Consider the following 26,787-nt stretch of genomic DNA (forward strand, 5'->3'; position numbering starts at 1 on the left):
AAATTTCATCAACATGACCAGTGGATTCACCTAATGTAGCCAGAAAAAATAAATTGCCAAAGAATTGTACCTGATGGACTCCTTAAACTTATGCACATTTTATCGAGACAGAGGTAAAATCCAAGTGACAAAATACGTTTGACTTTGCTGTTTCTCTGAATTTTCCCTTCCCCTACCCTCTCTACAGATTACATGTTTTGGTTTGGTTTCTTGTTATCATATGGTTGATAAGTATATTACCCCAGAACAGTGGCAATATCTGAGACTTCCTAGTCAAACCAGAAATCTAATTTTTGGTAGATAGATAGATCATAGAGATATCTTAGGTAAAAGGTGAAAGAGATTCTGTTTTGGTGTTAATCTTTTATATGGATTTGCCTATTCTGAGTTAAAACAGTTAAGAAATTCATGTCCACCAAAAACAGGTCTTCAATAAATGGACCAGTTAAGTTCCTATATCTCTGTGACTCATGAAACCTGTGGGTGAAGTTACAGAACAAAGCTACAAAGTTCTGTGTCTATAATTCAGAAAGGCTTTTAACTCTCATTGTGTGTATAAAATGACTTATCCCCAGAGGGTTAATGATTTAGGTTATAAAGTCTCTTAAATTAAAGGAATTCTGTTCTAAATGACTTATTGATATAAAAAAGCACTGAAGTAGAATATTTGTAAAATTCTCAGGAAACAAAGAAATTGAATTTTCATTACTTTAACTGTGCTAGACTTTAAAAATTTCTTCTTCAGCCAGGTGCAGTGACACAAATCTGTAATCCCAGTGGCTTGGAAGGCTGAGACAGGAGGATCTCAAGTTCAAAGTCAATCTCAGCAACTTAGCAAGATCCTGTCTCAAAATAAAAATTAAAAAGGTCTGGGGATGTGGCTCAGTTAAGCACACCTGAACCAAAAATACATGAAAATTTTTTTTTTCTTCTTACAGAAATTAACTCAGAAATATTTAAAAACTCATGTTTAATAAGTAAGGTACAACTTTGATTTAAAAACCTAGTTTGATCCGACCAAATAACATTACTCACATAATATTTAAGAATGAAAAGGATATACCTGTACTCAAAAAATGAATAATTATTCTGATAAACTTATTAATTCAACATGTTTTGAAAATAATTTCCAAGATTTAGATAACTTAAAACCTTGATATTTTATTAATAGATAATCATTACCTAGTTAATTTTTAAGCATAAGAGAATCATAAAAGACTGATTATTAAGCATAAATATATACTTTATATACTTTTGTTTCTTATTTTTATATGCTTACAGAACCTTTAGTTTTAGGACCCATTAATGAAAGCGTTCATTTTTGCCACTTTAAGGTATAAGAAGGATATTTTGTGGTTGTAGGAAAGTGTATTGTGTGTACTCATGAACTTTACTATTATGATAAAATGCTTGCATACAACAGTTCTCAATGTTCTTCCCCAGGGGTTTCCATGTGAAATATAAATTAGTTTGGTTAAAAAGTTAAAATCATTACCAGTGGCTAAGATCATAGTAGGGGAAATAGCAACAGAGAAATACAACTGTGTATGTGCTTTTGTTTTTCAAGAAAAGTCATTTTATCCTAAAGAAGTTCTCAAAATTCTTTGTTCTCTTAAAACTCCAAAAAACTTTATGTATACTATAACTATCAATATTTATTGCATTAAAAATTAAAACAGAAATTTTTAAATTATTCAGTAACTTGAAAATAGCAATGCATGTTAACATAAATAACTTCTTTATTAGTCAATGTTTCTCAGCAGACAAAAAAAAAAAATATATAAAGAGAAAGAGATCAACTGGGCATGGTGGCACATTCCTGTAGTCCCAGCACTCAGGATGTAAAGCAACCTGAAGACCAGCCCAGGTAACATACTGACACCGATCTGATAGATATGATAGATAGGAAGGAAATGTCTTCTAAACATGTTTTCTGAATATGTATACAGTTTGCCTCAAGACAATTCTGTGATGTCATTCACGCTCTAGAATTTCCTCTGGGTTTAAGACTAGATTTCAGCTGAATCCATAGTTTTTAGTCTCCTCTGCCCTTCCCTGTTTTCCTAACGCCTATACATTTCATCTCAAAGCATTCCTTCAATAAATCAACTGCATAAGGGGGAAAAAATTACCATTGCAAAGAAAACCAACTTTAACTAGATCAGTATGTTAAATAACTTGTGCCCCAGGATATTGTTAAAAACAGTAAATCAATCAGCCTGCAATTATTGGAGTCTAACAGGTAATTATGACACCACCAGAGACAGCTCAACAGAGAAATAAGGAAAAGAGACAAAGAGGGCTGTGCTAAAAGCACTATTATTTCAGGGAGATAGTGGATATGCCTAGATTGCTTCCTCAGAGGAGTAGCATCAGAGGTTTCACAATGTCAGGAAAATACACTTGAATAATCTAACCAACCTACTAACAAGCACAACATGCAGAAGAGGGTGGTGGAAATCAGTATTGAGACTTGCTACAATATATTATCCAAACCTTCCAGTTTTCAAAAACAACAACAAAAATTATGAAACATATGAAGAAATAGGATACTGTGATCCATGTACAGGAAAAGAAACAGACAAAAGAAACTGTCTGTGAAGGGGCCCAGATGTTGGACTTAACAAAGACTTCAAAGCAGCTATCATAACCATGTTCACATAACCAAACCATGCATAAAGAAACAAATAAATGTACAATAACAAATTATCATAAAACAAAATAGATGACAAGGTAGAAATTATAAAAAGAACCAAATGGAAGTTTTGGAGTTGAAATGTCAGTAACCTTCTCATCTTGAAGAGGAAGGTTTCAAGATGGCTGAATAGAGCAGGTTGCTTTCCTCGCTGCTTGATAGCATAAAACCAAGAAAGCAGACAGGCAGCTTCTCAGCAAGGTGGGTGAACAAAAACAGAGGGGAAGCTTTATTGGACTTTAAAACTGGACACTCAAAGCAGATAGAGGACTCAGGAGATTGGATATAATAAAATAAGGAAGAAATCTCCAGCACCACAGCTGCTGCCACTCCAAGAGCAGTTGCTCAGCAAGCACAGGAACCCACATTTTTAGGAGGACTGAGGCTTGTCTCCATACCGAGAGTTTAGAGATCAAAGACATGGCCCAACTAAACTGAAAGGCAAGCTTGCACAATAGCCTGTACAGGAAAGAAACTGCATCTCCCCTGGCGGTGGGCAGAGGAAAGAGGAAGGGACCATTTTGCAGGTGCAGCGCCGGTTGGCAGCTGAGACGTGATTCCTGGCAAAAGTGAGTTTGGCCCAAAATACAGGCCTGGAAAACCCACATTGCATGACATAACGTGTGCCTAAGTGACCAGGAGAAAATCAAACATGGAGAGAGGTTTACACAGGGGACAACTGGACAGGAAACCCACTCAGCTCTCCCGCTGCCAATCTGGCTGCTTGCAGGACTGGCTGGAAGAGACTTGCCTGGCTGGGAATTCAAAAGGTTTGGGGCAGGAGAGACTGCATTTGGAGACTGAACCAAGACCAGGAAATTTGGGTCTTCGAGTGATAGAGTAGACTAAGAATTGGCCCAGGGTAGATCCCTGGATTGCAGTCTTCCAGCATGAATAGGCAACTGCTGGGCCCTGGAGGTGTACTGATTTAAAATCTCCAGAACAACTGGCATCCAGTGAAGTGCCTGGAGCCTACCTAAGCCTAACCACCTCACTCCCGGAGTTCCTCTTTTACCCTAGCAACTCCACCCTAAGGGTGGAGCAAGCATCATACTCCAAACAACCCCACCTAACTGCTGAGAAGGGAAGCTGAGAATCTTTTGAACTGCAATAGAAACAATTCTTAAACTTTTCATCAACTTTTTTTTTTCTTTTTTCTTTTCTCTGCTTAAGTGTGACCTTAATGGTTCATGGACATTTTTACATATTTATGTTTTTTTTTTCTTTCCTCATTTCCAGCATTTTTGAAACCAGTTATTTTTCATGGATCAGTTCTTTGATGACCATAAAGTTTGATTAGTATATTTCAGGTTTTTTTATTTTTTAAATTTTTACTTTATATATTTTTTCTCCTACTGAACTGTTTCCCTTGAATCTCTTTCTCTCTTCTTCAGCTAACAGCCAATTTCTATTGCTCTCTCACTCTTCAATCTTTTACTTCTATCTATTCTCCTTTTCCCTAAATATCATCATATCCTACATCATTTCTGTTCTCTCCCTGTCTACCATTCTAAATTATAAATCTTTTAGCAAACTTACTGTTTTTATTGTAGACAACAACCAATCACATCATTTCTGTTTATTGTGACATTGTAGACATCATAGCAGGAATGATTTGGTTTAATGCTGTATACTGTTTGCCTTGGTTTTTGTTATTATTTGTCACCCCCTAAATGGTGAGATACTGGAAACTTTCAAGAACACTCTAAGTCACAGGGTAGAAGCTCTACTGTCTTAGATCCATACTGTTAGATGGGTAGACACACAAAGAATATGAAAAATCAAGGGAACAAATCACCCCAAACAACAGAATCCATTGCCACCACAATGTTAGAAATGTTAGATGAAAAGTTTAGATTGTACATATAATTAAGCCAATCTGTGAGGTAAAGGATGATGTAAAGAGTAACATGAGAGACAAACTACAGGAAATGAAAGATCACTTCAAAAAAGAGAGATTCTGAAAAAAAAATCAAGCAAAATGAAGGAATCAATAAGCCAAATTAAAAATTCAATGAAAAGCATCACCAACAGACTAGATCACTTGGAAGAAAGTTTTTCAGGCAATGAAGACAAATTATATAATCTTGAAAATAAAGTAGATCATGGAGAAAAGATGTTAAGAGACCATGAATAGAATTGCCAAGAAATATGGGATAACCTGAAAAGAACAAATTTAAGATTTACTGGAATAGATGAAGACTTGGAGATACAAACCAATCTTGTCAATGAAATAGTATCAGAAATTTTCCCAAACCTAAAGAATGAAATGGAAAATCAGATACAAGAGACTTACAGGACCCCAAATATACAAAATTTTAACAGACCCACACCAAAGCACATTATTATGAAAGTGCCTAACATACAGAATAAGGATAGAATTTTAAAGGCTGCCAGAGAAAAACGACAAGTCACATTAGGGAAATTAATCTGATCTCAGTTGATTTCTCAACCTAGACCCTCAAAACTAGGTGGTCTTGGAATAATATACATCAAGCTCTGAAAGAAAATGGATGACAGCCAAGAATACTATACCCAGAAAAATTAAGCTTCAGAATCAACAATGAAATAAAAACCTTCCACAATAAACAACAATTAAAAGAATTCACAAGAAAGTCTGCTCTACAAAATATATTCAATAAAATATTACATAAAGAAGAAATGCAAAAATGAAACTGAAAACCAGCAAAGGGAGGAAATACACTAGAAGAATAATCAATCAAAGGAGAAACCAATTCAAATTAAAAGCCAGAAATAAATCAAAGTGACGCTGGGCATGGTGGCACATGCTTGTTATTCCAGCGGCTCAGGAGGCCAAGGCAGGAGGATTGTGAGTTCAAAGCCAGCCTCAGCAAAAGCAAGATGCTAAGTAACTCAGTGAGACCTTGTATCCAAATGAAAAACACAAAAATAGGGCTGGGGATGTGCCTCAGTGGTTGAGTGCCCTGAGTTCAATCCCTGGTAACTCTTCCCTAAAAAAAATATCAAAATGACAGGGAATAAAAATCATATCTCAATAATAACATTGAATGTAAATGGCCTAAACTCATCAATCAAAAGACACAGAGTGGCAGACTGGATTAAAAAACAAGATCCAATAGTATGCTGTCTCCAGGAGACTCACCTCATAAGCAAAGACATCCACAGACTGAAGGTAAAAGGATGGGGAAAAAAAAATACCATTCACATGGATCTCATTAAGAAGCAGGAGTTTCTATCCTCATATTAGATAAAGCAGTCTTTGAGCCAAAGTTAATAAGAAGGGACAAAGAAGGACTTTTCATACTACTTAAGGGAATTATACATCAACAAGACATAACAATCATAAATATTTATGCCCCAAACAATGGAGCATCTATGTACATCAAACCCTTCTCAACTTCAAGAATCGAACAGACCACAACACAATAATACTGGGTGACTAACATACCTCTCTTACCACTGGATAGATCCTCCAAACAAAAACTAAATAAAGAAGCTATAGAACTAAAAAATACAGTTAAAACTGTAATAAAGATATATTAGGTCTCTGGTAATCTCCATAGTTTTCAGGTAAGTTGGCTACAGTTGAGAAAACTAAGGGTTAGCAGAGTAATTTACCAGGAAAAGGCTCTAGTCTAAACCTCTATGTTCTCCCATGGGGAAAAGGGAAAACAGGCCCCTTGCAAAACTTGACAGTGACACCAGAGGCCAGGTCTAGGGTGTTAACTGAAGAATAATTCTGGAGATGAAAGAGATGAAAATCAGAAAAACAAAGAAAATAAATATATAGGAAAAGAATGGAAACCTAGATACACAGAAGGAATTTCAGTTTCATCACATTAAAGGATGTGGTAGAGACTGACTAAAATCTCACCACACTCAATTCTTCTTCATGGATACATGCAGAGACTACTTCTCTTATCCTACCTTAAAATAAGTGAAAGACCATATAAATGAGTTCTGACCAATGGATGAGAATAATGGATGCTACTAGGGGTCTGTATACTGTATATGGAGCAACCCACAAGATTCCTTGTCATCTCTTTGGTCATTGGTCAATTCAGTGTGAAACACACAGCAGAGATCTCCAAGGAGAGTCCAGAGGATGGGAAAGACAGAGATGGAAGAGCTCTGGATCTTTGGGTTACTGCTTGGAATAGATCAGACCAGGAGAACTATGTGACTTGTACAGTGATGCTATGACATGAGAAAGAAGGAGACTTTTACTGTGTTAACTATTAAAAATCCGGGGATTATTTGTTAAGAAGAAAGGAAGAAAGGAAGGAGATAGAGAAAAAAAGGAAGGAAGGTAGGTAGGTAGGTCAGTAACCAAAATGAAAAATCCAATAGTAGATGTGAAATGGCAGAAGGAAAGAATCAATGAAATTCAACATAAGCTGATATGTGCAACCCAAAAGAAAAGAATAAAAATGAACATGGCCTCAGAGAAATATGGACACCATTAATCACACCAACACTCATATTATGAAAGCACCAAAACTGATAAAAGGAGCAGAAAAATTGAAAAAACAATGCTTACTTTTTCCTAAATTTGATGAAAAATGTTAATCTACATATCTAAGATCCAAGAAAGCCAAGTATGATGAACATAATACCCATACACAAAACAGAAAAATAATGTGAGACAAAGGGAATATCCCAGAAACAATGGAGGCTAAAAGAATGACATATTCAAAATATAAAAAGGGGGAAAAAAGCTGTCAACCAAGAATTTTATAGCCAGAAAAAGTTTCTTTCAAAAATGAAGATGAAACAAAGACGTTCCCAGATAAACAAAAATAGAGAATTAGTTACTAGCAGACCGGTCTTAAAAGAAACACTAATGGAATTTCTTCAACCTTAAGAGTGAGCCTAAGTAGCAATGTGAATACACAGACACACAAAGAGCCCCAGTTAAAGTAACTATATAATTATACAGTATGAATATATACTTCTTCTTCATGCTTCTCTTAACTGATTTAACAGCTGACTTCTCAACTGCATAAAACTGTATATACAATTTGTAATGGGGAACACATAGTATGTAGAAATATAATTAATTGACCACAAAAGCACAAGGAAGTTTTATGAGCAAAGCTGTACTAGAGTCAGAAAAATGACACAAGATGACAGTTAAACACCCAGCAACAAATGAAGAGAATCACAAATGGCAAATAAAAAGATTAACATAACAAACTCTTCTCTCAGCTTTTTTGAAAGACAAAAAGTTATAACAATGTATTGTTATATTTATAACATGTAGATATAAGATGTATAACAAAATAGCAAAGAGAGAATACACCTGTATAGGAGTACCATTTCTGTATCTCACTGGAATTTAGTTAAAACAAATCTGAAGCAGTGGGCTGGGGTTGAGTCAGTGGTAGAGCACTTGCCTGGCATGTGTAAGGCACTGGGTTCAATTTTCAGCACCACATATAAATAAATGAATAAGATAAAGGTCTATCAACATCTAAAAAAATTTTTTTTTAAATCTGAAGCAGTTCTGAGAGCAACTACTAAGAAAACTTTTTCAAAATGCGGAAAAAGATTATTAAAGTAACTAAATATTGCACTGGAAAATAATGCAAAAGAGGTAAAAGCAAAAATAAATAAAGCATAGGAAACAAAAACAGCAAATGTAAATCCAATTAAATAAATAACATTAAATATAAATGAATTAAATGATCCAATCAAAATGCATAGACTATCAAACTGGATAAAAAAACAAGATCTGATGATGTGGTATCTACAGGAGACATTTTATATTTAAAGACAAAAAGAAGCTGAAAGTAAAAGGTTAGAAAAAAAAATATATATATATCATGAAAAGAGCAAGCAGAAGTTGGAATAACTATACTAATATCAGATAAAACAGACTTTAAAACAAGTCTAGAGATAAAGGAGGATATTTTATGATAGTAAAAGTGTCACTCAATCGAGACTATAAAATTAATATAAAAATATATACACCCAACAACAGAGCCCAAAAAGACATGAAAGCAAAATTATTCATTACTCAACAATGGATAGAACAACTAGGCAGAAGACCAAAAAGGAAATAAAAGATTTGAAAATCACTATCAGTTAACTAGACTTTACAGATATATATAGGATTCTCTACCCAACAATAGTGGGGTACCCATTTTTCTCAAGTGCACATGGAATATTCTCCAGAATAGACCAATGTTAGGCCATAAAACAATCCTCAATAAATTTTAAAGAACTGAAATCATACAAACCATTATCTCTGACTGCAACAGAATAAACCAGAAATAAGAGAAGAACATTTGGGAAATGCACAAATATGTGGAAGTTAAACAACATACTTCTAAATAACCAATGGGTTAAAGAAAAAATCTCAAGGGAAATTAAAAAAAAAAAAAATACTGTGAACAAAACTGTACTAGAGTCAGAAAAATGACACAAGATGACAGTTAAACACCCAGCAACAAATGAAGAGAATCACAAATGGCAAATAAAAAGATTAACATAACAAACTCTTCTCTCAACTTTTTTTGAAAGACAATACCAATACCTTTATCATCTTTCTTCCGTTCTTTAGGGTTTCATTTGTTCTTCTTTTTTTACTTTGTTTACTTAGAAACTGAAATTCTTTTCTAGTAGAGGTGTTGTATAAATTTCTCTTTAAATATATCTGTAGCTGCATCCCAAAAATTATATATTGCATTTTCATTGTATTCACTTCAAAATATTTTCTAATTTCTGATTTCATGTCTGATATATGAATATTCAAAAGTATGTTATTCGGTGGCTAAATATCTGAGAATTTTCCAGAAGGTTTTCTATTATTGATTTTTAATTTAATTATCTTCTGATCAGAGCACAATATTGTGCAAAGTATCACATGCTTTGCAGGGAAAAGGCTGAAAAATTCTGACACCGAGGATAATAATTTAAATAAAATAATAATATAAACTGACAGGCCAGCTAAAAGATAACTAGGAAATAACAAAAATGTTAATTTGAATACTAAAATATATATTGATGAACTAACATATCTTGGATTTGCTTCAAAAAATTCCAGAGTGAGGATGAATGGAAAGGGGGAAAGACCAAACACAGATGAGGTTTGATGGTGGTTCATAATGGTTCGTTACATTATTTTATTTTTTTAAACATTTTAATTTTTCCAAAGTAAAATGATGCTGGCGTCTCCCGCTCAACTTCAACTCTCCCACGCTCGCGGGAGCCGAGCGCGCCAAGATTTCCACCTGCGCGTGACCTGACACCTCAGTGACGCCGGCCGCCAGTAGCTAACCTTTGCCCCCGGCACCACCGCGCGCACGACCCCGGCAGGCCTAAGGCGGGGACCTGCGCAGCGGGCGACGCCGCAGTTACCGCGGCCAGAGGCGCCGCGGCAGCCACACCCACCGGCGGCGCGGTGACAGCTCGCGAGGCTGAATGCTTCACTGACAGGTGCGGCCGCCCTCCCTGCTCCGCCCGACCGCGGCCCACGTCCCGCCGCCCACGAGCGCCCCCGTCCGCCCCCGCGCGCACCACCTGTCGGGCCAGTGCGCGCGCGGCCGGCGGCGGACACCCCGCCCAGCTCCACCGGAGGTACTGGCAAGGACGGCCAGAAGTCCCCAGAAGAAGAGAGTTTTACCGGAGAGTGGGCCCCACACAGGCGGTGTCAGTGCTCTCGATCTCCTGCAAGATCCGCTCGTGCTCCGGAACGGTGCCCAGAGCCTCGCCGCTCTCCGCCATCTTGGCTGGAAGCTGAGGAGCCGGCGAGGCGCGGCGCCGCGCGAACGGCGGGGGCGAGCGGCAGGTGGTGCGAGCGCAAAGGGCGGAGCGGAGCGAAGGACGGCGCGAGGGGCGGGGGCGCGCGGGCGCGTGGCCCGCCCGGGCACGCGCGCCGCCGGAGGTTGAGCCAAATCGCCTGGCGCTGTCTTCCGCGACCGCGCCTGGTTGCCTGACGCCTGGCCTTTTGGCCGTAACACATACTCTTGTATTCTGTGTGCCAGACCCTCTGCTTCAAGGTAGTGAAGGAGGTGGCCCTTCCGTCATCCTCAATCTGTAATAAAGGATACGGGAACGCTGAACAAGAGGGCCTGATGTTCTCTTAGTGGTGGGGAGTCAAGGACAGGAAAACGTGCGCCCACGAAAAGCAAAACTCTGTATGGTAGTCAAGATTTAGTTTAGGAACGAGCAAAAATATCCTGATGACCCGCTCTGAGTGGATTCGTTTCCCCTGCCCAAAGCAAGTTCACAAAAGTCATTAAATTGTATATCACAGAGGAAATAAATTAAAAACTTAAGAAAACTTAAACAACAGGAATTTAGGACACTTAATGGCAAATATGCAAAAGAGGGCCCAGAGCGATGTGCGATTTCATGCCAAAATCCTTGAACCCAAGTACCCCCAGGTAGGGGTAGCTGGGATGGTAAGAGGTGGAAAGAGAAGTGGGGGGCTTGAGCAAAGGTACCTGTGTAGAAAAGTCCTGCTTAACAACACGTTTGTGGGAGTAAACCAGTTGGTCTTGATCAAAGCAGCCACCGGGGAAGATTACACTGGGACAGAGTGTAAACCTAGCCTGAGGGACAACTATTTTCTGGTCTCCATTAATCCAAGGCTTTGAGCTTCCCTTTGAGTTGGCCAGCCCTGTCACTATTCACCTGTGTGATTCACTCCCTTCAGTGAGCCTCTGCTAGAATCCTGTCTCCTTCCTCTCCTGACAGAAAGTCCTGAGAGGTGAAATTGCATCATAGTTAAGAGCATGAGTTCTGAAGTATCTTCAGCTGACTTCTTTGGATAAATGTCACTGCACACCTGTGTAACACTGGGCAAGAATCTAATTCCTTTGTATCTTGTTTCCCTATCTGTAAGTGAAAATAATAATAGCATCTACCTCATATTGCTATCTCTCATTAATTTTCTATTGTTGCTATAACAAATAACTATAAGCTCAGTAGCTTAAAACAACTTGGGCATATTATCTTACAGTTCTGTAGGTTAGAAGTCTGACATAGTTCTCAATGGGCTACAATACAGGTATCAGTGCCACTACCTTCCTTTCCAAAGATTGCAGTGGAAAATTTGTTTCTTTGCCTTTTCCACCCTCTAGATGCCACCCATATTCCTTGGCTTATGACCCCCTTCTTTTATGTTCCCTCTATGTTCTTCCTTTAAGCCAGTAACATTACATCTCTCTGATCATTCTTCTGTAGACACATCTCTTTTTGACTGTTAGACCAGAAAAAGTTTCTCTGCTTTTAGGGATCCATGTAATCAGATTGGACCCTACCAGGACAATCTTCCATCTTAAGGTCATTAATTTCAGTCATGTCTATAACATCCCTTTTGTCATGTTCCATTCACAGGTTCCAGGGATTAGGATGTGAGCATCTTTGAAGGGCCATTATCCTGCCTGCCATACTTTGAAAGGGTCTTATAAACATTACTAATTGCCTTTTCTTTCTGTCCTCCTTGGAAAAATCAACTCAAAATTTATTTGCTTCATAAAGATTTCCCCAAACTAATTGGTTTTCTCCAGTGACTACAGATTCAACTTACCACATCTCTCCACTCCTGCTATTATTTTAATAACTTATTTTGATTAGTTCCTTTTTTATACATTTGTGGGTTTTATTTGTTTTGTATACTTGATCCTCCATGGAACCTCACTGCACACTGGCATGGAAAACCAAAGTAGTCTCTTCTACGTGCAGCTGCCCATTTCATCAGGAAACTCATTGCAAGCCAGTGTGAATTCATCAAATTTGTCCCATTTTCACTGCCTTGATGGTACAGGAGAATCCAGACCTCCTCTGGGAAATCTCACTTCCTTGTGCTTCAAGAATACAAAGAAATAGAAAGTCTCTTCCCAAATCCACCAACATGTGACACCATGGTAAGGTCCTTGAGTTCAGATGACTTTTTTATTTTTATTTTTTTGCAACTTCCTATAGTTCCTCATAGAATTCTGCATATAGGTGAGAGAAAACTGGAGGCATTTTAAAACCAAACAGTAAGGAAGCTCCAAAGCCATCAAAATGATTTCAGAATGAATTAGAAAGGAGTATTCCAAACAGGTCTGAACAGAGGTAGGAGTTCAGATTAATCTGTATTTGGTGACAATTAGGAATTGAAACAATATAAAATTGTAAAACTTTTATTCAAACTTGCTCTTCATATATTGACAATAAATATAACATCTTAGTGCTCACTTCAGCAGCATATACACTATACGTTGGAATGATACAGAGAAGGTTAGCATGACCCCTGCCCAAGAATGACATGCAAATTCATGAAGCATTCCATGTTTTTCATCACTTGCCATCACCTAGCTGCCTGCACTGTCCTTTAGGGAGATGGAGGTCATTAAAGGAAACTGAACATTGAAAATAATAATAATAACTTTAGAAGTTGATTGTTTTTATCCCCTTGATAGAAACCACAAAACTGGCAAAGAATGTTACCTGAAATTCCCCGATGCCCTCTTTTATCAAGCACTCCAACATAAGAAACAGTATAAACTTTATCCACTTCTTGTTGTTAAAAAATATATCCTTAGATCAAACCAAATATGTGCATATATAAACTGTTCATATAAATTGGTTTTTTTAATCAAATCCTAAAGAACAACTTTTTCCTTGACTAACTGCCCCTCTGATTACTGAGGCTCGAGTACCCAGCATTAGCATACCCTGACTGCAGGTTCAGGGGCGAGAATAAACCTTTTGAAAACTGAATCTGAAACTGAATCATAGAAATATGAGGACCATTTTTATCTCCTCCTACAGGGAGAATAAAAAGCTAGTTCTCTCTGCAGGAGGCAGCAAACTATTTAGCTCAGAGGGTAAAAGCAACCAGAATTCATGGCTCTGAAAAAGTAGAACAGGAAGGAAAGGAGAACAGGGCATGTAGCACAGGCCAGCTCCTTATTTGGCAGCCATCTCCTGGGGTTTGTTTCATGAGCACTTGTTATCAAGACCTTTTCCCCTTCTGTTCAATCCTGACACCATCTATCTAAACCCAGCTCCCAATACCCTGCTCTGGGAAGCCAGGCCTGCTTAGGGAAGCCAGGCCTGCTTAAGCACGCCTCTTACCAGGCCTATTTCAAAACCTGCCCATAGAAGTTAACTCAACATAAGCAGTGGTATCTTCTCACAATTCAACATGGAAGGAAGATCATTTACCACTTCTTCTGTAACAACGTTTGCTATTTCCTCTCTGTGACTTCTGACAGTTCCGTTAGTACCTGAAAACTTGTGCTAAGAATTTAAATACCCAAAATAACTGACTAGATTTTTTAAATTTTCAGTGCTGGGGATCGAACCCAGGGCTTCAAACATGCTAAGCAATGCACAAGACCCTGGGTTCAATCCCCAGCACCAAAAAAAAAAAAAAAAAAAAATACTAAACAAGCACTCTAGCATTAAGCAACATTCCCAGCCTGCTAACTATAGGTTTTTTTTTTTTAATAATTTATTAGTTGTCAATGAACCTTTATTTCTATTTATTTATTTATTTATTTATTTATATGTGGTGCTGAGGATTGAACCAGAGCCTCACACATGCCAGGCAAGTGTTCTACCACTGAGCCACAATCCCAGTCCTAACCACAGGTTTTTAATCATGCATACATATAACAAATACGTAAATGTGAAAGGGGAAAAAAAAAAGCCTACCCAAAGGATAAATGATTTAATTAGTCTGGTCTGAGGAGGTTGGGGGGCAGGGTAGGGCACACAGGCATTTCACTTGCATATTGGCAGCAGAGGATACTGTGTTCCAGAGATGCATTCAAAATCTGTCCTAGGACTCCTGGGAGGGAAAAAGATAAACCAGAAAGACTGGCAGGGTAGAGTTTGCATTCTGTATCCAGCATGAAATTAACCAGCAAAGTAAGAATTTGACATATAAATAAACTCTTAGTCATTAACAACTTATACTTTGAACCACTTGTCCTCAGACTAATAACCTATCTTTAGAAAACTCCTTCAAGAAGGAGGTTGTAGAATGCAGTTGCCTGGTCTGGCATTTAACTGCTTAGGGTCAAACTCCAATTCATCTCTTATTAGAAGTTAAGAGAGGGAGTTACTTGTCTAAGCCTCAGTTTCTTCAAGTGTGAAATAGGGACCGAAAGAGTCTCTAGCTCACCAAATTCTTTGAGAATTAAACAAGATATTCTATTTGTAATGTTTAACCCAGAGCTCAATTTACATTAAGTATCAGAGACTAGGATTAGTAGGCATTTTTCAGTAAACCACATAACCCAGCATTTAGCATCTTCTTTAATAAAATAAGGATAGTAACCAAACCCACAAGCCAGACATGGGATTATGGCACACACCTATAATCCCAGGTACTCAGGAAGATAAGGCAGGAAGATTGCCAAGTTCAAGGCCAGTCCCAGCAATTTAGCAAGCCCCTGCCTCAAAATAAAAAATGAAATGGGCTATGGATGTAGCTCAGTGGTAGAGCATTCCTGGGTTCAGTCCCCAGTAGCACAAAAACAGACACACAAATGGTCCTTTTTCTAATCATTGACAAAGTAGTGTGATTGTGTGTGAGGGTTTATGCACCTGAACCTCATTATTTCTGAACCCTCAAAGGATGGAATGCCTGAAATCTGTCTCCTGCTGTTATAGAGGAGGAAAGAGGAACACATCTTGGTTCCAGATCCACTTTAGTTAGTCCTCTGAATCTTGTACAAGGCAAGTGCCTTTTCATGGTCATTGGAGGCAGTGCCCATCCTTTGAAGCATGTATTGTGATGGCAAATAAATTGTTTAGTCTATCTCCACCTCCTGGTATTGCTCCTAAGCCAGACACAGGGACGTTGTATGTACTGTTCACTGCTCAGCCCACTATCTTGTATATAATGGGCACTCAATTAATACTTGTTAAATGAATGATCCACATGCAAATATTTCTCATGTTAAGCTTAATATTGTAAAAGCATATTTTACGAGGTGGGATACATCTCTACAAAGAGATTCTCCTCCCTGCTCCTGGCTATCCTACAGCAGATATCTGATCTTTATCCTCTCCAGACTTTGCTAATATCATTCAGATGTTTCCTAAGGAGTTTTAGAGCCCTTCATATATAATAGCAGAACTGTAACAAAATGTAAAGCACAAGTAGCCGTTGTACATTGGTTCTAATAAACTAACCCTTTCAGGTTGCTTCTAGCTGCTTATCAGATAACCAGCCACAGGGATTCTCCTACCTAGCTTCCACCTTCCCTTGTTGGTGCAGTGACCCCAAGTGGCCATGTTGTGCAAGTGCAAGAGAATAAACAAAGCCCAGCCCTTCCTGAGAGGATTCCTGCTGCAAAACCATGTTCAGGAATTTGCTGTTCCATAAAGATCTGGACCCCACATGGAGAACAATAGAAGGAAATTTGAAATTGCAGCCAAATAAAATCATCTTTTCATGAAATATGAACCAGTTCTCAGAGGAGTTTAAAAGTAATTAGCCCCAGTTTTATTCATGCAAAAACTCTATTAAATGTTTGCTGTGTACTAGGCTCTATGCTAAACTCTCAGACATGGCAGACTCGGGGGTGTTTGACCTATTCAGTTGCCCTTGGTTTAATATCTGCATTCACCATTTCATAATTCTTACTAATTTTTTAACAAAGGAGTCTGAATTTTTATTTTGTACTGTGCCCCACAAATTATATGGCCAGTCCTACCCTTAACGATGTACTGAAATTACCATTAGTGTACTTATCCCAAACTAAACATTTTAAAATGTACAGAGCAATGAAAGAATAATATGATTTTCTCTGAGTTTCATTCTCTTTCCATCATAGTTTTCTTCCTGGCTTACTACACAAACTATTGTCCTTTTTTTTTAATTTGACCGTCCTGTCCAGTACACTCTCTATTTCTTGCTGTTTCTTCACTTAGCTTCCTTTAATGTTTTTGCCCTTTTCTTCCTCTTGTCTCCTCTCACTAGTCCTATTTTTCTTTCTTTTCTCTTTCTAAACAAAAATGTTTAGAAAGGTAGACAATGTAATGAAACAAAATAAAAAGAATAGCTGACATTTACTCCCTGACCACTCTCTAAAATAACCTCCCTGTTTTGTTATTCTTCATAGTCTTTGTTATCCATTTTTTAGGTGTAGGTTTCTGATTCCTCTCCCTAAAATACAAGCTCTCTGTGAGCAAGGAATTTTCAGGTCTTGACCTAGCTATATCAATTGTACCTTGACTATTACCTGACATATTCTACTAGGCCATTATTATTTATTTATTTGCTGAATAAAATGAGTGAATAAGCATTTGCTATGCAGGAAACATTACACTGAATACATTTCATGCCTAATTTAAACAATCCTTTTAGCAATTATAAAGGCAAATTTGAAACCATATCCTGGTTTCAAACCATTTGCTTAATCGCAAAATAAACAAAGCTGTCTTTCTGGTTAAAATACTTGGTTCACAAATATATATATATATATATTTATATATATATATATACTTTTTTAAGTTTGTCTAGTGTTGTAATGAAGACCAAAAAAGCTAAATGTATTAGTTAAATGTTCTTCAATAATTGGGCAACTGTACCATCCACTCTAATTAGGGACCCCAGACTTTCCTGAGGTATTGCAGAGGCAACAGGCCTCAGTCATGGTTGGACCTGCATTTATTTTTTAACTATTTTCCCAGACTCTGTTTTATACCCACAACATGTATCATACTGTACCATTCTTATTAGAGAATAAATTAGGTCATGATATTGCATTAGTATAAAATATAAGCATTCAGGAACATTATTTTAATAATTAATAATAATGTATTATATATTTCAAAATGCTAAAAGAGTAGATTTTAAATATTCTCTTCACAAAAAATAGAAAACATCACATTACACCCAATAAAAGGTTTGGGATGTAACTCAGTGGTACAGCCCTTGTAGTATGCATGAGGCCCTAGGTTTCATCCCCATCACCATAAAAGCAAACAAACAATAAGAACAAAAAAATTATATGCAATAAATACAATTATTATTTGTCAATTTAAAATAAAATTTTAGCCAGGTACAGTGGCTCACTCCTATAATCCCAGTGACTTGGGAGGTTGAGGCAGGATGATCATTTCAAGTTTAGCCTGGGCAACTTAGTGAGAGTTTGTCTCAAAATTTTAAAAAGGACGGGGAAATTATTTCAGTAGTAAAGCCTCCCTGAGTTCAATCCCCAGTTACCAAAAAAAAAAAGTAAAATAAATAAGTATTTTAAAACTTTAAGAGAGGATTTTGAATGTCTCCAATATAAAGAAATGATGTGCCTAAGGTTATGGGCATACCAGTTACCTTGATTAGATCATTTCTAAACATTGTATACATGTATTGAAATGTCACACTGCTCCATCAATATGTACAATTACCATGTGTCAATTAGAAATAAAATATATTTCAAAATTAGGAAAAAATCTAAATAGTGATCACCCTAGACATTTAATAGACAAATACATGTTCCTGAATAAGCTCTTCCTTGGTGACCACTTAAAGTATTTCCCTGTGCCCTTAAGATGTGAATTAACTCTACATCTTATCTGAGAAACTGTTCCTTTTAAAATGCGGACTTCATGGGGAATGATTCTTGGGGAAGGAAGGAAGGAAGGAAGGGAGGGAGGGAGGGAGGGAGAGAGAAGGAAAGAGAGAGAGAGAGAAGGAAGAAAGGAGGAAAGAAAAACCAAATATATTTGTTATCTGTCTGAACTTGATGATGATATGTTTAAAAGGATTTTGTAAGGTTTTATGGGCAATTTGATTTAATTAAATACTAGTATTTGGGTTGTAGGTATACTTCTGAGGTCTCTACTTTCTTTGTTGGATCCACCAACTATCTTTATAAATTACTGAGCCTTTTGTACCTAACTTGTGGCTAAAATACTAAGATAAAAACTACAAAATCCTTTTTGAAAAATTCACATAACAATATTTCCCACCTGCTTAGAATTTCAAGATGCTGTACCTGTCTACTTTGTCAAGACTCTAAAGTACATATTAAAAATATAGACGTCTAAAATGACACTGGAATATATATATATATATATATATATATATATATATCCCAGATTAGAAAATAGTAGTAGTAGCTAATATTTCCTCAGTATTTACTTTATGCCAACCAGGCTTTGTGCTGAACACTTCATGTCCACTAATCATTTGAGACAGATTTTATTATACTCTGTTACAGTGTCAGAAACTAAAGCTAAACCACACAATTAATAGGTATCTAGTCCAAATCAAAACCTAGACCTTTGATCTTCATATACTTACTAGAATAAGATAGAAAAGAAATCTTATATTTCTATAAGATTTAAACAGCAAAAGCATTCCAGAGTATCTATAGCTGAATGTAACTAGTTAAATGTTTTTGTTTTCATATCATCCTAAGATTTTTATAGTGTTTACAGTTTGGGTTTGTTTTTTTTTTTAAATATATTTTCTGTCCTTTTCTAAAAGCATGTTATCTTCATTCCTAAAATCTTTAAAATCAAAGAAATATAATATCCTGTTTGCTCTTAAACTGGTAAAACTTCATGGTCAGCTTTTGGAAAAGAGCCCATGAAAGGCTGTGAATACAAGTGTGAAACAATCATGTTATCATTAAACAATCACAAAAATTTCTTCTGGTACGTCATCTTGTACAATTCCCTTTTCCTCCTATTTTTTTCCCCAGCCTTCTGCAGGCCCTTTTTTGGCTCTACCCGCCTCTACCTCCCACTAACTTTGCAGTGCCCTCCAGTGTATCTGCAAGTTTCTTATCAGTTAGGCTCAGTTACAGCAACAAAACACACTGTGACTTCTGAGCCAAATCAATTCAGACCTATTTTCAGGGCCTGTTCTGAAGGGCTAACAACACACCTGCAGGACCCTAAGAGGCATAATGAGCCCCTGGCTATTTTCTGCCAGAGTCCACATCAATGGGGAGTGGTGTCTAAAGGGTGAAACCTGGCAGCCCAAAGTTCTAGTGTGAATATGGCAAATAAAGATTTCCAAGGCTGAGCTGGGGTTGTGGCTCAGTGGTAGAGTGCTTGCCTAGCATGTGTGAGGCACTGGGTTCGATTCTCAGTACTGCATATAAATAAATAAATAAATAAATGTTCATTGACAACTAAAAAAAAAAAAATTTAAAAAAAAACAAACAAACAAGATTTAGACCACTGGTATTGCCCTATCAGAAGACCATCACTGCTGTCACTAATTTACCAGAATCATCCTTGAAAGAAGGCTTTAGACAGCTATTATCAATGCACCAGCATTTATAGGTTGGTTGAGATCCACTGTCTTTCTTGTTCAAGGAAATTGAACAAGAAAGCATTACACTGAGTCAAACTTAGTTTCCTTTAGCACACTCCAAACAGCCATTAAGCATCCCAGGGACAGACACATCCCCTAGAGGGACAAGCTGGCAAGAAACCAGGTATATCAACCAAGCAGAGGGACTGAAGTAATCAAGAACAAAATGAGAACATCCAGTGGAAACATGAGGAAAAGAGTGATGCCCAGGGCAAAAGGATTCGTGCAGTAAAACCAGTCCAAACCCCACCTGGGGGTGAGATTCAGCTTCCCCACATTCTGCCAGCAAGGGGGTTTTGAATGCCCAAGGTGCAGTAACACTGCCAGTGGCACTGGGCCTTTACCTTTCTCCCTTTTTGTCCTACGTAATCACCATCCACATGATTAACATCAAATTCCACTTTCCACCCTGGAATTTATTCCCCAATTCAATTTGTACAACGGTCTGAGTTGGCTTTAATGGATGTTTCATTGGCAATGGAAAGAGAAGGGGGGTGGGAATAAACATAGTATCTTAGCTCTACCTTGAAATTCTCCTTCCAACTTAATACTATAAGCAATGTTAGGTACCATGCTTTACACAGAGAATAAAAACAAACGTAAGACTCAGAGTCCTCTGATTTTTCCTCACTCTTCCATAAAGGGGACCAAAAGTGCTGACCCAAGGACCTAATGGGGGAGTCAGGTGGGAAACCGGCTGTACCCCCTGGCGGGAGCTTGCTCTGGGAGCAAACCACATGAAGTCAGGAGAGGAAGGAACACAGCCTGGACCCGGGAGGAGGGTAGGCCTTGACAATCCCTGCCAACTGACAATTCCTCAGATAGAGATCAATTTTCTCAGATAATGAATAGGAAGGTTGGCATGCTCTGTGAAAGGACAGACATTGAGTCTTCCCCCGGTGACATTAGCAGAACCCCTCTGAGTTCTGAGTCACTGAGCTCTCTGAGTTCATCCTATGGAGCAGCAGACCCCCACCTGGTCCTGATCTGAACACTGACCTTGAACAGAGCACCTCAGATTCCTACCTGAAAAAGAAGGTGACAGGGAGAGGACATTAACAGAGTTTAGGATTTTACAGCAGAGCAGGTGTGTTGACTCAATGCCTAGCTCGTGTGACAGGGGAAAAAGCAGACGAACTCTCCGACATTCTCTCAGCCTCAGTTCCCAGGTGCACGTTTTTCTCTCTCGCATTCTCAGCCCCATTATTTCAATGTCCCAACTTTTCTCTCACTATTCATTCTAAGGCCTCGAGGTAGGGCCTTTATGGCTCTGGAAGACCATCAGCTTCCTGCCAAACCCCTTATCCGACCTCTCTACCCTTTGAGCTTGAGTTTTAAAATACTCTCATCTTCTTCTTTGCTGAAATGACAACTTTCTTTCTGAACTGCCTCCTTGCTTTTACCTCATAAGGTCACCATTAACTCATAGGCTCTTGAATCAGTTCAACCAATATTCCTCTAGCTACTCTGTGCCAGGCACTATGGAAACTGCTACAGAGGATACTAAGCTACAAGGAAGACACAGGTCATGCCCTTGGAATCTTCAGCCTGGATGTGATTATAACCTAAGACACACACACACACACACACACACACACACACACACGTGAGAATAAATGCCTTGGGTTATTTGGGACTTCAACAAATAGAGTGTTCATATCTAGTAGGAGCAAATAGGGGAGGCTTCAAAGAAGAAATCATTTGAGCTGGACTTACAAGATGGGTTAGGTTTTTGGAAGGCAGAAATAAGAGCAAATAATAAGAAAAGGGACAGGCTGGGGTCTTGGCTCAGTCAGTGGTAAAGTGCTCGAGGCCCTGGGTTCAGTTCTCAGCACCACATAAAAATAAAAGCATCATACCCACCCACAACTAAAAAATATATCTAAAAAAAAGAAAGAAAAAGGAACCACCAACTCCAGAAGGAAAGAAATTTCTATGTATATTGTCAAGTAGTAAACAGTCCAGTTTGACCAAAATGAAAGTCCTATATTTATTTTTCAAATTCCATATCATATCTGCCCACATGAGCTGATGTAGTCCATAAAAGTAGTTCCACTAGAAAAACAAATGGCATGGATAGGTATGTTTAAAAAGGCATCAAATGCCAGTGTAAGATGTCTTCATCTAATCAAATGACCAGAGCAACAGTTGTGGCTAACATTGTCCCAGATAGAGTCTTGTGATCTGTTCTGTGACTCCATTCTATTCCCCAAAATAACATCAACACATTTTAGCAGTAGCCTTTGCAAAAGAGGGCTCTCACCCTTGCCTAAAAGCCCAGACACAAAGCTAAGGGGGGCATTCCAAGCCCACTGGTTGATGGCGACAGGACAGCACCTGGGGAAGGTATCTGCACTGTCTCCACCCTCAAGAGTGCTGCTGAAAGAATACCGTGGCTTCCAGATGACAAAGATGTTTTCTTTAAGAAGCTCAGGTAGAAGACCGATTCTGGGAATGTTTGTTCTAGGCAGAGAGGAAAGAAAGCATGCAACAACCAAGGCAGGACGTCAGGTCTCCCACCAGAGAAAGACAGCAGAGGAGGTAGTTCTGGATGGATAAAGTCTGTGGATGTTGGTCAGGGGTGTAAGACCAGGAAAGAGAAGGAAAGGGTCAGGTTGAAGGCTGACGGCTCTGCAGCAAAGGCCACAGTAACATGCAGACCACCTACACTCCCTCTCATTTTCCTTTAGACTTCTGACCCAGCGGCCAGGCAAAAGCACAAGTTGTCGAAGGTGCTGGTTGGTACAAAGTACAGTACGGTACAAAGTATGTCCCATATGGAGAAAATCACTGTGCTTCTTATTTCTAAAAGGCAGTAGTTTCTTCTGTCTATTGAACAGGGTAAAAATTATTTGTCCTTCACAGAATGTTTGTGATGCTCAGACAGAATGAAGGGGCACGGAACAGTTATAATGGAGTTGTAATTATTTCACAACTGCAACTACATATTGATAGTCCAGTAACTAACCAATAAATCAACAGTTTTCTGTGGCCCCAACACTACCCTAAGCCTTTCGAAAACATTCAAGCTATGTTTAATACAAAATAAGATTCAAATATATGGGAGAAATTTATTCAGGTTTAAACTGTAGTGGGTTTCAAAGTACCTGGCCCTAGACCTTTCTGAGAAAGAGGTAACATTAAAAAAAAATCCATTTAATCTACAAACTTTAGTCAAATAATTATTGATTGTCACTATCACGTGCAGTGATTGGTATCTTGTTCCCATACTGATAAGTGTCATATCTAGGCAGACACTCAGAGAGAATTAAAAATTTAAAGCTGCCCTTTAACACAAAGACATACTGTCTTTCATTTTAATCCTGTTCTTGAACTGTGCAAATTAATACCCATATTACCAAAGAAGCTATTTTTAAATCTTGTATGGAATTTTTAAAAAATACAGATTTGAGAGGTCATCAGAAATCCAAGAGAGCAGCAACAATATAATACAAAAACATCCTACATTTTTTTCTACAACTCACACCTACCCAAATATAAATTGGTTTCATTGGTACATCTAATCATTATAGATGTTTTTCACTTAGTGATATTTTAAAGAAAGAAAATATTCTTAAAATTTCAAAGAAAGATATCATAAAGATAGCAATTAAAACCTCATAAATGAAGACAGAATATCTATTTTGAGATGGTATAGGTCCTTTTTGGTCACTTGAAGATCATTTATATTTTTAAACTATGTGGTAATGGATCAAGAAACCAACAGTGCAAAAAAGTGAGTTATTTATTGTAATTTCTTTAAAGATAAGCAGACTGTGAGACTATATAGCTATAACTATTTTTAATACCATTTTTATTTTTAAAATTCTGTTATTTTTATAAAGTATAAAAGGAAAAGGAAAAGACCATCATATGGCCACTGAAGAAGAAACAATGAAATATAAAGGTGCCCTACCTTAGAGTAGCTTCAATGGGCAACTCAAAAGACTGAATCTCAGCCAGGACATTCTCATAAGTTTGATCTGTGTCTTCTTCCAACATTGCTCCATATGCCCCCGATTTTCCAGCTGCAGACATCAGATTTTATAGGAAAAACGACTGCAATTTATAAAATAAATGCAAGTTCCCTTACAATTGTTAAGAGGATTCTCTGTTCACCCAAAGAAGCAACAAAAACAAGCTCGCCGTCTGATCTCATGCTATCGGAGTCCTTGCTTCCAAGAATGTTGCACAGCTGTTGCTATCCTGTGCCTACTTAGAACATTTTACTTATTATTAACCTTGACACAGTTCACAAAGTTCCTGCCTAATGCCTGCTATATTTATTCACTTGTTTCTCAGAATAACTATAAGAAAGAATTGGAACCATTCTAGCTATAAAACTTTGTTAAATTCATTTGATTTAGTAGGCATCTATTTTAATATTATTTATGCTAAATACATAATTCACTGTATTAATGATATTGACATATGTTCCTGATTATTCCAGCATCTCTACCCTTGCCCATAAACCTAGAAAGACAACTTGCCTAGGAAAACTGTAATGTCCTATGGAATGTGATTTCGAGGTCTCTGGCCTAGTTCCTTGCTCCCAGGATCCTTTGCTTCTCCACCCTACTCTCTGTTGTGTGAATTCCCTCCATTCTAGGGTCATTAGTTCTTTTCCCTCCTGTTCAAATGCATAATGCTCCCGGAGGCATTTAGATTTTAATCCTTAATCAGTCACTTATGCCTCACTGTGAATGAGCTTGCAGGATACTTTCTTCAGAATAGGGTTTGCTGGGAAAGAAGACAGAGCGTGAATATGTCAGAATTCCAGAGAACTGGTTGTCACCAAAAGAATGAGTACAGGAACCAGAGGCCCAAAATGTCAATGGAAAATTGCCTACAGTCAGCCCAAGTAGGCCTAGATCTTCCTTACTGAGTTCAACCTCAGACTTTCTTGCTCTGAATACAAGAAAGTGGTTATTTAAGGAGATGGGTAGTGACGTTCTTTCACATAAAGCTATTATTTTTAAGTTGTTATCAGATTTTTAATAGCTCTGAAAAAAACTGATGTTCTCATAAAAAAATATAATAGTCAAAGTGTGATATGACCACAAGGCATTTGACATACATAGCATCCGTTTGTTACTCTTACCTGCATCCATTCTCTAGCCAGCACCTCACTGTGGGCACGGTATTTGTTCCTGTACTGATTTTGGCCTTGGCCAGGTGATTTCTGTAGGCCAATGATGTATGAGCTGAAGTAACAGTGTGTGAGTTCCTAGCCTAGGCTTTGTAAGGAGTCACATATTTCTGCATGTCCTCTTGCATTTTGCCATTCCTTGAGAAAAATATTTTTTAAGAGAGACATAAAACAGAGTCATTCCCACTAATCCACAGACTTACGGGGAGAAGCATGTATTTTCATCCAGCCACAGCAGTGTGAAATGAAGCTGCCCACACAGGCCCAGGCTAGATCAGCCAAGCCCCAACTGATCCAGAAGCAAAAATAAAGGACTGCTTTTCAGTCACTGAATGACGAGTTACACAGCAATAGTAAACTCAGCCAGCATTCTTCACTTCGACCCCGTCAGTAGCCCCAAAATGAGCCCTGACATTCCCCATGCAAGATGGAACAAATGGAATCCGATTAATACCAGCTGGCCCTTCACATGAACTAATAATGTCCTCCTTTGAGACTTAACAAAAATGGTAGCCATTTATATGTGAGGTTTTTAATTTATATCAAACTATGAGGCTATTTACGAGCAGACTGTCAAGGAGATTCATATTTGTATTCCCTATAACACTTTAATTGTAAACATCCTCGATATAACTAAATATCACAGTTTAAAAATTGATTATTCCCCCCTCACAGCTCAAATTTTTATCCCAAAAATTTTCAAATTTATAGGATTTATAAGAATATAATGACGAGTCATGCACCCTTTTTCTGATGGCAACATTTTGCCACATTTGCTTGTTCTTTCTCTGTTTACTTAAGGGGGTTTTGGAATATAGGTATATGTTCTTAACATGTGGAAAGAAGCATTGCAGCGCTTTAGATGCTGCTGTTTTAGAATAGGATAACACTGTATTATACTTTGGCCAACAAACCACTATATCTTTGACTTACTGCTGCTGCATGACCCCAGGCCCACTACACAGTGCCATCATCCTCTGCCAGGACAGCCAGCCCCACGGGGAGATTCAAGGTCTTCTAATCTGGTGGTTTGAGTGCCTGTCTGTGCTCCCAAGTTCTGCCGGCCCTCCCCCTCTCCCACTCCTGTCTCTTCTGCTCCTCCCACTTCTGCAAAGTGAATTTTCTCCCTGCCTCTTACTTTCCTCCACTCTGTATAAGACTCCGGCAACAACTTCCCGTTTCCTGTGACTCAAACAGCATCTTCCTTTTATTCAGAACTTTCCTTGAGTGCTGTTTCCTGCCGGAAGTCCGCACAGATTGAACGAATAGGAGAGGCTCTCCTCCCAAAAGTCAGAGTCCGAAAAACAACCTCCCCTGTCGCGGAGTTCTGACTGCAAATTCACCAAATAAGGAAGAGAAAAGGAGGAAACGGAAAATTTTTTAACAGTTGTATTCCAAGGTGCCCATAAAAAAGAATGGCATGTGGGACTGGAATGTTCCCAGTCTCAATCCTTAACCTCCCAACTGCAGCTCAGCCTACTTCCTAGGATCACGCCTGGCAGTTGGCAGAAGTTGAATGCCCTGTGATCTCTGGAATATGCCATCAAGCCATTAGTAGTACTCATATGGTCCTTTCCTGGGGCCCCTTTCCAGGCCTTCCAACGCCATAACTGGGCCTCCATGTTATTAGTCCCAGTTCCTCTAGAACTAAGAATTGACCCTTATTTTATTTTTTCA

The 26,787-nt window shown here is 38.2% G+C and overlaps 1 protein-coding gene across 6 annotated transcripts in view; it reads right to left on the minus strand.

Moving 5' to 3' along the window:
- Window positions 1-24,013, minus strand: part of EXOC6 (exocyst complex component 6) — a 194,901-nt gene extending 170,888 nt beyond the window's left edge. For 2 of the 6 annotated variants that reach the window (XM_079137555.1, XM_079137563.1), the window contains exon 1: window positions 23,878-24,012. In XM_079137555.1, coding sequence (XP_078993681.1) covers window positions 23,878-23,999 — 122 coding nt within the window. In that variant the 5' untranslated portion in view covers window positions 24,000-24,012. Of the gene's footprint in view, window positions 1-10,304; window positions 10,464-23,877 lie in introns of those variants that run through there. The other 4 variants (XM_079137558.1, XM_079137556.1, XM_079137559.1 and 1 more) reach the window with 4 other exon arrangements.
- Between the last annotated feature and the right edge of the window lie 2,774 nt (window positions 24,014-26,787).

Source organism: Sciurus vulgaris (genome assembly GCF_902686455.1).
Source record: "Sciurus vulgaris genome assembly, chromosome: 4".
Lineage (NCBI taxonomy): Eukaryota > Metazoa > Chordata > Mammalia > Rodentia > Sciuridae > Sciurus > Sciurus vulgaris.